This window comes from Theobroma cacao, chromosome 6 (assembly GCF_000208745.1).
Source record: "Theobroma cacao cultivar B97-61/B2 chromosome 6, Criollo_cocoa_genome_V2, whole genome shotgun sequence".
Classification (NCBI taxonomy): domain Eukaryota; kingdom Viridiplantae; phylum Streptophyta; class Magnoliopsida; order Malvales; family Malvaceae; genus Theobroma; species Theobroma cacao.
The window spans coordinates 25,742,542-25,754,544 of record NC_030855.1 but is presented as its reverse complement, the minus strand read 5'-3'; the positions used below and the strand labels follow the sequence as shown (position 1 = coordinate 25,754,544).

The 12,003-nt window shown below is 36.6% G+C and overlaps 4 protein-coding genes across 4 annotated transcripts; 2 read left to right on the top strand and 2 right to left on the bottom strand.

The window, feature by feature from the left end:
• LOC18597261 (phosphoribosylglycinamide formyltransferase, chloroplastic) lies at window positions 826–3,155 on the bottom strand. Its single transcript, XM_018122612.1, has 5 exons — window positions 2,498–3,155; window positions 2,153–2,264; window positions 1,752–1,928; window positions 1,482–1,608; window positions 826–1,251 (listed from the first exon to the last, which is right to left on the bottom strand). The coding sequence occupies exons 1-5, from the start codon at window positions 2,880–2,882 to the stop codon at window positions 1,138–1,140; spliced, it is 915 nt and encodes a 304-aa protein (XP_017978101.1). The 5' UTR covers window positions 2,883–3,155; the 3' UTR covers window positions 826–1,137.
• On the top strand, window positions 4,368–7,586 carry LOC18597260 (uncharacterized protein DDB_G0287625). The gene is made up of 3 exons (XM_007026179.2): window positions 4,368–4,879; window positions 6,082–6,255; window positions 7,064–7,586. Exons 1-3 carry the CDS (start codon window positions 4,511–4,513, stop codon window positions 7,208–7,210), a joined length of 690 nt encoding a protein of 229 aa, XP_007026241.2. The 5' UTR covers window positions 4,368–4,510; the 3' UTR covers window positions 7,211–7,586.
• Window positions 7,881–10,223, bottom strand: LOC18597259 (mitochondrial pyruvate carrier 4). Its single transcript, XM_007026177.2, has 5 exons — window positions 10,088–10,223; window positions 9,241–9,339; window positions 8,991–9,043; window positions 8,605–8,678; window positions 7,881–8,217 (listed from the first exon to the last, which is right to left on the bottom strand). Exons 1-5 carry the CDS (start codon window positions 10,140–10,142, stop codon window positions 8,166–8,168), a joined length of 333 nt encoding a protein of 110 aa, XP_007026239.1. The 5' UTR covers window positions 10,143–10,223; the 3' UTR covers window positions 7,881–8,165.
• LOC18597258 (mediator of RNA polymerase II transcription subunit 11) lies at window positions 10,364–11,424 on the top strand. The gene is made up of 3 exons (XM_018122688.1): window positions 10,364–10,518; window positions 10,608–10,724; window positions 10,944–11,424. The coding sequence occupies exons 1-3, from the start codon at window positions 10,465–10,467 to the stop codon at window positions 11,124–11,126; spliced, it is 354 nt and encodes a 117-aa protein (XP_017978177.1). The 5' UTR covers window positions 10,364–10,464; the 3' UTR covers window positions 11,127–11,424.

The following is a 12,003-nucleotide window of genomic DNA, read 5'->3' as shown; positions in this document are numbered from 1 at the left end:
TGGATATAGTCACCGATTGACGCAAAACTGCAGAGAAGCAAACGCAGATTGCCTGGAAGGTGACCGATTTTTCGCTGTAAGAGAAGGGCCTCACGAAAAAGGCTAAATCCTATGCCATTCCACTCTTCTCTCCCCTTCTCAAGTATAGAGATTAATAGAAAAAAAGGGGAAATGTAAGAAGCTCGGTAAGCAGATTAGTCGACGGAGATTTCGATAAAGAAACCGATCACGACAACCGGCCAGTTAGCTTCTCAGCCATGTTTGATTCGATTTAGCTACAGCCGCTTTGGCAGGTCAAGATCAAGGGTACTATTCATTCACACCCTTCCCTTGGTACATGTAGCTTCCATTTTAAGTTTAAAAGGAAAAAAAAAAAGCGTTTTTAATAGATTTAAACAGAAGAACGAAACGCTAACCATCGAGTCCCTGCGTTGAATGAAACCCTAGAGGCTTTATGTTTATATAGGAAAAATCTAAATGAAAGCGGGGGTGGGGGGGGGGGAAGGAGGAAAGATCCCAGCCGCACATCGCTTTAGGGGATGGAGATGTGATCTAGTGTGACGCATCTCATCTTACCAAGATAAATCGAGCATAACTAAAAATTGGATGATTTTTAGTTAAATTTTAAATCATCTATTTATTCGATATAATAAAAAATATTCTCCAACCATGTAATAAAAATATGAAATTAATTTGAATCTTTATGTATATATAGCTATACAAATAATCGTAGATAAAGTTATAAAATGATGTAAAAATAGTTAATTTTATACCGATATAACTTAATCCTTCCACTTATTCAATTGATATTTAAGGAAAAAAATGAATTTAAACGCTCTATTTATTACCAGTAAATAAAATGTAATATTGCCTCAGACAAGTTCTATTTTCCAAAAACCTGAATTCTATTACATTTGCTAAAGAACAACAACTTCTGAGCAAATAAACAAGAACTTCCGCCCATCTTGAAGAACGCTTAAAGATCCTGATACATGCCACACTCACTTAGCAGTTACCAGATGCAATGCAAGGCTCTTCAGTAATGTAACGGGAAGGTTTCTAGTTTTAGGTTCAGAAGAAAAAAGAACAGGAATTACCCGTCCTGAAACATGATAAGCAGCTATTGATATTATCCTGTTAGTAGTATTCTTTGGGGTTTACTTTGCTTCGAATGAGAGGGACACCGTCTTCTCTCCAAACTATCCGGTCTTCGCATAAAGCAGATGTGACCTCCACGTATAGTTTATGCTCCTATAAGCACCACACAATCATAAGAAAGCTGCCAAATCCAGAATGGACTTTTTATTTGCAGTGCAGGAGCATGAGCTTAATAGTAGCCATAACTTAATTTCATCACTGTCCTGCTAGCAGTTTACTATTGGAAAAATCTACTCATGATGTACTCAAAGTGAAGTTGATGGCAGCAAAAAGGTTTTGGCTAATGACTAGTTATCTTTTTTCAACATATAAAATCGCCTTACCTCTCGAAGAACCCTAGCAGCTAGCTCTTCTGCAGTGTCATTGGCAAGCACAGGGACAACTCTTTGTGCAAGTATCCGACCCGTATCATAATGCTCATCCACGAAATGTATCGTTGGACCAGAGTATCTAACCAAAATCCAAAAGAGCAAGAAAGCTTGACTACAAAGGGCTGATGAATTTCACCATGCCACTAAGAACTCAATAGGTATAGAGTAGACTAAAAGAGAAAACGAATACTTGATAAAAGAAACTAAATACTGAAAATATACCTTGCTCCAGAAGCTATAACTGCTTTATGCACTTTCATACCATAATAGCCTTTGCCCCCAAAAGCTGGAAGAAGAGATGGATGGATGTTAAATATTGATCTGGGATAAGCTCGAATCAACTCCACGGGTATAAGTTTCAAATATCCAGCCAGAAGAATAAAGTCAACCTCGAATCTCCTGAGTAAGATAAAACATCATACATGAACAAGTGATTACCAATTCTGAAAGCAATAAGAAAATGCAAAGAAACTTTCTTCCAAGTCTTCACACGCATCTAGAGTTTCCTTCCGATTACATTACATCAAACAGTTCAATATCATAGAAGGACTACGTGTAACACGATAACAATCATTTACAAATGCCAGATTCAAAATAATTAGTTTTTGAAAGAAGAACTCAACCTAAGAACATTAACAAGGTCATCTGGAGACAGAGCATCGGGTTCATCTTTTGTTTTTGGGAACAAAATAACTGGGATGTTTTTATCTCTGGCATATTGCGCACCTCCACAAGCTGCCATCACAAAAAATGAATTATATATAATTCGCACAGTTCCAAGAAAATTTTTTACCAAGCTCAAGGATTCAACATTTAAAATTGCAAGTCACCCACCAAAGATATATGAATTTGATTCAGAGCCTATGAGCATGATTCTATCAAGGGTATCGTGGGTTGTAAATTAGAGTAAGAACACTACCATTCTGGTGAATTGCAGAAGAGAACTACAAAGTTATGGTGAAAACTACCTTGTTTATTAGAGACCAGAACAACAACATCTCCATTGACAGAGCCCTCAACGCATGCTTGATGAATTGACCTGAAATTTGAGCCTCCACCAGAGACAAAAACTGCCAGCCTTTTCCGCTTAATCAATGTTGTTGAATCTTCCTTCTCAGAAACGACATTGCTTACTTTTTCTACACTGTTTTTACACTCTAACCTGCTTAGAGACCTTAACCTTTGTGAAGCTGGGGAACATTGGGGTCTAAAAGAGACCCGATATTTCAATTTAATGAAGCAAGAAGGATAAGAATGAGAAGGTGGTGATGAAGATAATGAATTTCGCGGGTTTTTTGGTGATGGGATTACTGATTTTGAGCAAAGCCCATAAAACAAGCTTTGCGTTCCCATTAAAATTTCACAAAAATCCAGTGAAAAAAAACCAGAAAAAATTACAATAAAAGAAAAAAAAAAGAGAGAGAGTTTGGAGGCTGCTAGAGAGAGAAGAGAGGAAGAGACGGAGAGTGAATGAGAGATTCCCTTCCGCCGGCCGCAGCGGTGTGAGGCAGAAAAAGGGAAAGGAAAAGAAGAGAAAAAGGAGAGAGAGGGAGAAGAAACTTGTCGCCGGCGACTGTAGAAAGTTGGGATGGCAGCTGCGGCCAAAGAATGAAGAAAGAAGAAGGGGAATATGAGAGAAAAAAGGAGGCGCGGCAGAAACTGCGTCGTTTTTAAAAATATGAAGAGGTAAAAAAAAAGAGGAGGAGGAAGGCCAGCCTGATCCATTCTAAGCCCAGTCTGGTTGGACTTAGGCCCAGTATACTTGGGTCAAACCAATAGTAATTGGGTTATTTCCTAATTTTGTTATTTTTATTTTGTTTATTTAATTTTTAATTTTCTTCACGGATTAAACTATAAATATTACTTTAAAAAATTATTTAATTTGATAAATTAAATAACAAAAGATAATTATTTTAAAAAAATCACCTAAAAATGAAATTTTTAATTGATAATTTGTCCAAAATGTGAAGCAACACCTATCTCAATTTCAAGTAGTTTGCAATTTGAACAATTATACGATATTTTGTTTGTGTTAACCTCAAATGAATAACATTTGTAAAATATAAAGCACCTTACTTTATTTTTTTGAGGGATTAAGTAACACATCTACTTCAAATTTAATTTAATAAAATAAAATGCAAGATTCTTAAAGCTAATTTTTTTAATATCATAAAACCAAACTTCACCTTTTAAAATTAGATACCTATTGATTAATTAAAAACAACTCATATTAATTAATTATCGAATTCATCAAAATAAAATAGAAGTGTCTTGAGAAATAATGATAACAACAATTTTTTAATTTTGGGTTATTTATCTCTTTAATGTGATTTTTTTTAACAAAAGATCGTTAATCCAAACTATTTTTCAAAGAATGCATGAGCACAAAGATTCTAATTACATTTCTATTAGTATATAAAGTCAATTCTTGAATTTGATATCAAATTTTACGTGATTTCGTCTCGATTAATTTAATTATTAAAAATTTAAAATAAATCATATCACTAAATATTAAATTAAAAAAATTATATCTTTTGAATTTTTATATAATATGTTTTTTGAAAATAAAAAATTTTATGTAAACACAAAATGGTCAAAAAACTAGGAGAATTCTTTCCAAAAAAGGAGAAGAAAATGACTTCAAGCAATAGGAAAGGACCATCCAATCATTATAGAATCAATACAACAATAAAAAGCAATAAAATTACCAAAACAAAGCCAGTCCGCAGTTTGAACGGTTCTGATGTGCCCTTTAAGTAGTAACCGTGGACTAGCAACACCCGATTTGACCCGAACTTTTAAACATAAAATGCCCAAAAGAAATCGATCCACCTGTCTGCTTGTGAAAGAAAGAAAGAAAGAAAGAAGAGGAGATCTAAAGAGAGGGAGGGAGAGAGAGAGAGAAACAAAAAAAGAAAATTCCCTTTTAATTGAGAGGCGAGTCACGGCAAAATCGCCACCGATCTAACGCGGACGAGTTAATGGAAGGAGTGGGGGCTCGACTCGGGCGGTCCTCCACTCGGTACGGACCGGCTGCGGTGTTCACCGGGCCGGTAAGGAAATGGAAGAAGAAATGGGTCCACGTTTCCCCATCTAACAACGGCGGCAGCAGCAGCAATAACAACAACAGTAATCACTCTCAAAATCACCTCAGCAGCAATGGTACTTCTAACGGTAATAACGGTTCGCATCTCGTCCTTTTTAAGTGGACCCCAATTTCGCAAAGCCAAAACAACAACAACGGCAATAACACCAACAACAATTCCAACGACGGCAACAACAGTTCCTCCAAGGACGATGCTGCGGCGGCGCCCGAGGAGCCCCCGAGGCGGAAATTTAAATACATTCCGGTATTTTCTTCCTTGGGTTTTCATCAATTTCGATGTTGGGATGTGATACAGAGTTTTTATATCTGCGTATATGTTCTTTTGCTTTCTTTTTAGTGTGTTTAGTTGCTTGGTGGGGTTTTAGTGTGAATTAGGATTTGAAATTACTCGATCCGTGAGCTGGGGTTTTGGGTTAACAGTGTCTTGAGGGTTTTCTTTTGTGGTTAGATTGAAGGGAACTACGAGTTACCTTGCTGTGGATGCTTTAAAGCTTGTGGAAAAGAAAAAAAGAAAAGGATTTTTAGGATTTTTTAAGACTAATGTGACTGACGGATAGAGAGAAAGTCCAAGCTGGGTAATTGAGCTTTTGCTACTCCTATACGTTGACCCTATATCATGTTTATTATAGTCTATTTCTTTGATCATTGACTGAAAATTTAGGGGATGAATGTTTCCCCGTAAAATTGTTGTTCACTTATTTTTGCACCGGGTTGGATCCATGTAGAGTTTTCATTCTTGCTTAACTCTTGTCAATTTTATAATTACCAAAGATCTTTACCTGGAATTGTTGCTTGCTTGTCAGGAAATTTTTAATTGCATAGCTAATTTGGAAATTATGTATAAAGGATATGTAGATTGCAGCCTGAGGTTTGGAAATCTTTTGAAACCAAGAATATAATGATAGTGAAACTGTTTGAGCGGAGATAGAAAAAGGAAGAGGGTTGATACTTATCTCCCATTTCTTTTTTCTGACTTGTCTTAACTCTAACCACATCCTTTGCATTTGCTTTTAAGTTGTGCGTGGTTGTAGTAGTGCTTAAAACTATCGGATCTCGTCTAATATGTGAAAGAATATTAGCATGACACATGGCATATGAAAATCTTACTGACAACCTATTCCACTTGGCATTTGGCATCACAAGTCTTGCCTTGGCGCCATTTTCCCGTTAAAATGCACATTGTACAATTTGTTGTTTGGGTTGTCAAATTATCACATGGGCGTGATGCACAATGTTTATGCCTTTGTTCATATCAACACAGAGAATACATGCTTTTGAGTACTTGTAATTCTATATAAAGTTCTGGACTAGATAATCTGAAAATGGCAACATTGATAGGTCTGCCAAACTGCTTTATATAGCAAATTTTAGGTGGAAATAAGTTCTAGGATACTCTGAAATCAGATCCTGTGAACATATAATTACTTTGACTGCTTCCACATGCAGATTGCTGTGCTAGAGGAACAGAAAAAAGAAGCTGCAGAAAATGAGGCTGACGAAAACGTTGATGATGAAACTAAACAAAGCGAGGCTGACCCTAGCGCACCAGAGCCAACCTCCAGGAATGATGGTTTCGATGAAAAACCTGACATTAATGATGTACCTATGGAAGAAAGTCAGGTGAGTAGCTAACTGCCATTCTAGATCTCTTTTTGATACAGGAGTATAATATTAGATTATTATTATTTAGGCATTATAGGTATAATAAAATTCTTCTATTACTTGTATTAGGACTTTAAGTTAGTCATGTTCTATTTAGGAATAGAACACTTATTTTATTTAAATCTCTTATTAATCATTCTAATTGTATTAGATAACTAGAAGTAGAGTTTTATTAGGATTTGGACCTATAATACTATAAATAGGATCCTTAGGCTTAGTTATGAGACATTCAGAGTTGAGAGTTAATAAATAATATTTTTTTAAGTAAGAGTGCTTATTTCTCTAGGCTCTTTTATAGAGTAAGAGGTTTTAGTATCTTTGGCCTAGCCAACCAAAGTGAGATTTTGGCTATTTTTTACCTTAGTGGGGTTTTTAATCTCGCCACGATTAGTGTCTTTCATAACGCCCAGGTGTCTTTACAACGCTCGGCATCACTTTTCCTTGGGGGGGCAGGGATGGTTTAGAACGAGGACTCTTGCTTTGAGTTCTTTAAGAAACTAATACATAAGTGGCATTCCAACACACTGATATGTAGAGATAGTAATGAAACTGAAGTCAATTTAATGGGGACTATTTATTAGAGGTCCTCCACTTTTGTAGCACTATTTTCATGTAACTGACAAAAGTCTATACTAATTTTGGAATGCTACAAGGAATAGTTTCATTTTCTACTGATTATCCATATAAAGAATGACTTTGAAAATTTGCCCTTATGAGTTGAAAGGCTTCCCTCTACTGTTGGCTTAACTTCAATTTTCTGTCTCAGGAGGATAATAAAATAGTACGACAAGATCTGAATGAAAGCACTTTGGATTTGAGTTTGGGTTTGACAGCCCATGATGGTGAATCTGATTCAAAATCAAAACACGATGGACAGTTGGAAAGAGTGAAATCAAGCAACGTCGGGAGATGAGTGTAGTAGCTGTGCAGGTCGATTCAGCTAATATAATGATGCAGATGACAAGTAGACATATTGGCCAACTTGTTTACGCATATTTTTTTAGAGATTCAATTTTCCCTTCGGCCTTCTATCTTGCTGTTGGTTGTCTTAAGCTAAATGCATTCAAATGGCTTATCATGTACTTTTAGTCTTGATACTCCCCTGCTGAGCTGATTGCAAACTTGTATTGATTGAGAACAGAGTGACAATCTATTTTTTGTTGGACATCCGATATTGTTCTTCCCCTCACCCCTTGGTTTTGTAGGACACCTTGGGACAGAATATGTTGGACACACAGATTAAATTGGTTCTCTCAATAGCTTTTTATGGAAATATTTCTGACTGAATATTTTGTATCCATTATCAAAATGGACCCAGCTGTTACGGTACTCTGGTGACGTGCCTACCAAATGTATTGGAGTGTGTATAGCAGGTCAAATTCATTAGAATGGCAGGGTATCTTAAGCTAGTGGGATTTGGGTTAAATTCATGGATTAGCACAAGCAAAGACTGGTTGAAAATGCCCTGGTTCTCGGCAAAGAACCTGGCACGTTGACTCCATTAACAGTTGTGTGCAACAATAAGATTTACCCAAAGCAGCATTAAGAAAGAAAGATTTAACTCTCAGTCAAGCTTCATCTACTAAATTGCAACGATCGAAGCCTGCAAAGCAATCCAACGATCTGCAGTAATTATTACTCAATCAGAAATTTTTAACAGTTCAGTTGCTCAATATCTCTTGATGGCTCTAAAATCAGAATGACAATCATCAAGAAGTTAACAAATTTTCACAACAGAGTATGCTTGAATAATTCAAAGCCACAGAGGCAAGCGTCAAGGACAATTGAACTTTAATTAACTGCAAAACAAGGAAGCAAAATGACTGATATTTCCCCTGAAAACAAAAGGAGTTTGGAAGATTTCGTCATCATTCTTTTACAACAGCTGGCTCTGCCTTGGCCTCTGCAAAGTGGTCATGCCTGAACATGGAGAAAAAAACATATAAAATTGTGCATCAGAGGGCAGCCATATCAAATAAACGGCAATGACAACCAAGCAAGAGAATGGAGGAAAGATCATGGAAACGAAGTTTGTGAAAAGTTCTCAATAGTCTACAGAATAGAAGCCTATGATTTTACATAAAAAGGCAATTCAGGTTTCAGGTTCTTTGTTAACATCATCATTAAGGCGGAAGAGAGGAAGTATATATAATTTAGCCAGACATACATCACATATCAAAACAAGCATTTGTTGAAAAAATTGAAATAAGAAAGATCTCTTTGCTTGCTCTGCCAATAGATCCAAAGCATGCTGCAAAAGTTTGAATACAGGAGGGGAAACAGATATCACTAGTTGAGTTGACTCACTGTATTTTTCGTGCTAGTTGGTATAAGCCCGTTCCTGCCATAACAATGTTTACGCTAAAGAGATTCCAGTTTTTCTGCAGTTTAGAATCAAGGAAGGACTGAGAAACAAAAGCAACCCAAATCTCCACTGTACAAATTATGTTGTGAGCCGAATCATAAAGAGAAGTGTAAAAGGAAGAAAAAAGGTTGGTATTAAGGCAGTGATCTAGGTGAGCAAATAAACATCCTTCATCTCCCTTTATCTCACCCCAGCTCTTTTTCTTTTCTATTTCTTCTAATAGGGTGTGAATCTGCATATACACGTGTTTTCTTCACATATTTCTCTTGATAATGTTAAATTTCTGGATTGTTAGAAGGCAGGTAGTCCAATCAATCATCAAACTTACAGGAGTGATTACAGTGCTGTAGCGCGACCAGATAATTCCAGTGCAAGTAACCGCTGGGTAACAGATAACAAGAATCAGAAAACTAGAAGAGGATTGCACCTTGATGTAGAAGTAAAAACGTCAAAACTTGATACAAGAAATTAAATAAGTCCTGAATATACAGCAGCACCCATGAAAGTACAACAAAAGGCAGTGAGACATGTGCAACGCACTGATAAATGTACATTAAAGCTCAAAAACCATCACATACCAACTTGCTGAGGGTAGGAAAGATTTTCAGGTGGTTTAGAGAAGTCTGCTACATTGGCTATGCTAATCCCCCATTTAAAGGTTGGTGCCCAAAAGTGAACTGCAATGAAACAACCATTAGTTTATGCACACTCTAAGAATCATCGATTCTGTAATCTAAATGCCAACCATTCTTCACTCGGTATGTAATAAATTCAATCCTATCCTCATATTCGAATGTCATGAACTCATGGAATATTGCTCTTCTTTCTCCATGGTGCAACCTTCAGCTTATCTTAGCTTCCTCCATTTTTGAGAATCTATATGGCTTTGTTTGTTATCATATAATTTTTGAGAACTCAAAATCTTGAGTTCGGTATTTAGAAGAAGTGAATCTATCAGGGCATTCAAATTATGGGAAGCTCAACTCTTTGCACCAAATCCATATTCTGGTAGCAGCCTCAGTTTGAAACCAATTAAAATCTTCAGCAACATATACAAATAAATAAAAAAATATCACCATTACTAGTTTTCTTTACCCATCAAAGTATAAAACCTTATCAGGCTATACGTTTCATACCTCTAGTAAAAACAGATCAAAGAGAAATCCAAATATCAAACGACAGTTTAGAACTTCAGCGACCCAAATTCTAAAATCGAAGCAAAACATCCAACGTTAGCTCATAGAAAATCTTAAGACCCAAAGCACCGATCTTTTCGCCGAGAAAAACGATTGATGAAAAAACAAAACGAGACGAATTGAGACTTTTCCTTTTTTAGCAAATCGAGTAAATGACCATAAAGGATCTATCAAGACGAGGACTTTTATATGAATTATCGGACTAAAACAAGGGAGCGAGTCCACTCACTGGTTTTGGGTCCGGCTGGGTGGTTCCATAGAGCTTGGAGCTTGGAGGACGCCATGGATGATTCAGCTCTTTCTCCCTCTCTCTACAGAATTTTTGGTCTAACAAAAAAAGAATGGTATTTTTAATTTTTTGGTTCAGTAAATCTTGGTTGGTAGCTTATATGTGCTGCACGTGATAGTTCATGCCTTAACTAATCAAGTCTTGCCACGTGCGTACTGTGGCCTTTTGACTCTTGATGACGGTGTTTAGTTCTCTATATAAGTAGAGCAGCCAGAAACGGCGCGTATTGAACCCCTCATGGTGAGCTTTGCTCCAAAATTCTGACTTTGCACAGATGTTATTTTGGCCCTGCTGAAAACTGAAGAAGCCAAGGTTCCATGGATTCTCCCACTCAGAACACTTCGTTGCAGCGGCTTCAAAATGTGGAGAAGGTAATTTGATTAATCTCAAATTTCCCATTTCTTTAATGAAAATTGATTATAAAAAGGAATTAGCTTTGGTGATTTGATTGGAGATGCAGAGAATAGTTAGGGTTTTGGAGCTGGCGGGAGGTGTCATGGATGAACTCGCAAACCCAACGGGTCCCAGGAAAGAATTCATTAACAACCATTGCCGTGAATTCATGAAGATGATCAAGGTTCCTGCTTTCCCCAGATTTCTTACATCTTTTTTTGAGCTTCATTCTGTTATATCTGTCTTCTGCTTGAATTGCCTGATAAGATCTAAATTATGGTTAACTTGTTAGTTTTGAGCTGTTGAGTGTTTCTTAAAGATTGAATTGGAGCACCAGTTGTAGTTTTAGGGGTTGGAATTTTTAAAATAATGTGCAAATTTCTGTTTTTTTGAAAAAAACCAGGATATCCAAGTGACATTGAGGGATGAAATCAAGAGTGCTTGTGAGTACCGCCCATTTGAGAAGTGTGATTATAGTTCAAGGATATCGAATGAAATCTGTTGCAAGAAACTTGAATACGTGCTCTCTCAGTTGGATGCAATGAAACAAACCATTGATGAATATCAAGGTGAAGGTACCATTTGAAGATGCAATGCAAGGAGTTGGATTGCATGTTTTTTTTCAGGCAGGAGTTAGACAGGCTGCTTATTAGTCAGACAAGATAGACAAGAAGGTTTCTTTTCTTTGGTACCATGAAAGCTTACTAGGGAATTGTCTTAATTAACAGCATGACAAAGCTGAATATTATGTCATATATGTACTTTCATTTTAACAAAGTTCACTAACTTTCATCTCTTGTATCCTTTGTTGAATTCTTCTTATTCATTTTTGTTGCTCCGGTAATCAAAAGTTTCTCTATTCTTTTTGGTTACCTCAAACTAAATTCTGTCTCAATTTGGAGGCTGTCATAAGCTTGTGTGATAGATATTTTTATCTTTCTGGTTTGGGGCTTCACAGAGGATCCAAGTGGAACGTACAAAGCCACCTTGCTTAGATTGCTGTGATTCGTCCATAGTTTAGTAATTTGGTTTGGTTGTTGTTTTTGTGAATTCAGATGTTCACTATTCACTAGAATAGATCACTGAGCTTCGCTCACTACCAACAGAAATGAGATTCCATCTGATTTTGTCTAGCTCTGGCACCACCTGCTGCCATCTCGAATCTTTCAAAACTCTTATAAAGATGGATTAAGTAAACAACAATGCCCCTCGCAACATCTGGAAATCTATGGTTATCATGTCAATGTAGAATATGTGGAGTAACGTAAGCAGGCAAAGGTGAGCTTCTTCAGTTAGTATCAAGAACTTGAAAGCTGGAAAATGAGCCTTGCATTTGTGCCATAGAGCCTCATCCAGAGCTATAATACACTCCTCTTGTACAAAAAAAGAGAGCAACATGCAAAGTTCAATTTAGCATGTTCCATTTTTCAGAGGGTTTCAGTTTTGTATGGCAGTGCTGGAGA

Coding starts and splice junctions, on each gene's coding strand:
- LOC18597261 (XM_018122612.1), bottom strand. CDS start 2,882: ATGGGAACGCAAAGCTTGTTTTATGGGCTTTGCTCAAAATCAGTAATC. Junction 2,265..2,497: donor TCTGGTCTCTAATAAACAAG/GTAGTTTTCACC, acceptor TTGTGATGGCAG/CTTGTGGAGGTGCGCAATAT. Junction 1,929..2,152: donor GACCTTGTTAATGTTCTTAG/GTTGAGTTCTTC, acceptor TATCTTACTCAG/GAGATTCGAGGTTGACTTTA.
- LOC18597260 (XM_007026179.2), top strand. CDS start 4,511: ATGGAAGGAGTGGGGGCTCGACTCGGGCGGTCCTCCACTCGGTACGGA. Junction 4,880..6,081: donor GGAAATTTAAATACATTCCG/GTATTTTCTTCC, acceptor TTCCACATGCAG/ATTGCTGTGCTAGAGGAACA. Junction 6,256..7,063: donor TACCTATGGAAGAAAGTCAG/GTGAGTAGCTAA, acceptor TTTCTGTCTCAG/GAGGATAATAAAATAGTACG.
- LOC18597259 (XM_007026177.2), bottom strand. CDS start 10,142: ATGGCGTCCTCCAAGCTCCAAGCTCTATGGAACCACCCAGCCGGACCC. Junction 9,340..10,087: donor CCCAGCCGGACCCAAAACCA/GTGAGTGGACTC, acceptor GTTTCATTGCAG/TTCACTTTTGGGCACCAACC. Junction 8,218..8,604: donor CAACTAGCACGAAAAATACA/GTGAGTCAACTC, acceptor CTCCATGTTCAG/GCATGACCACTTTGCAGAGG.
- LOC18597258 (XM_018122688.1), top strand. CDS start 10,465: ATGGATTCTCCCACTCAGAACACTTCGTTGCAGCGGCTTCAAAATGTG. Junction 10,519..10,607: donor GGCTTCAAAATGTGGAGAAG/GTAATTTGATTA, acceptor TTGGAGATGCAG/AGAATAGTTAGGGTTTTGGA. Junction 10,725..10,943: donor AATTCATGAAGATGATCAAG/GTTCCTGCTTTC, acceptor GAAAAAAACCAG/GATATCCAAGTGACATTGAG.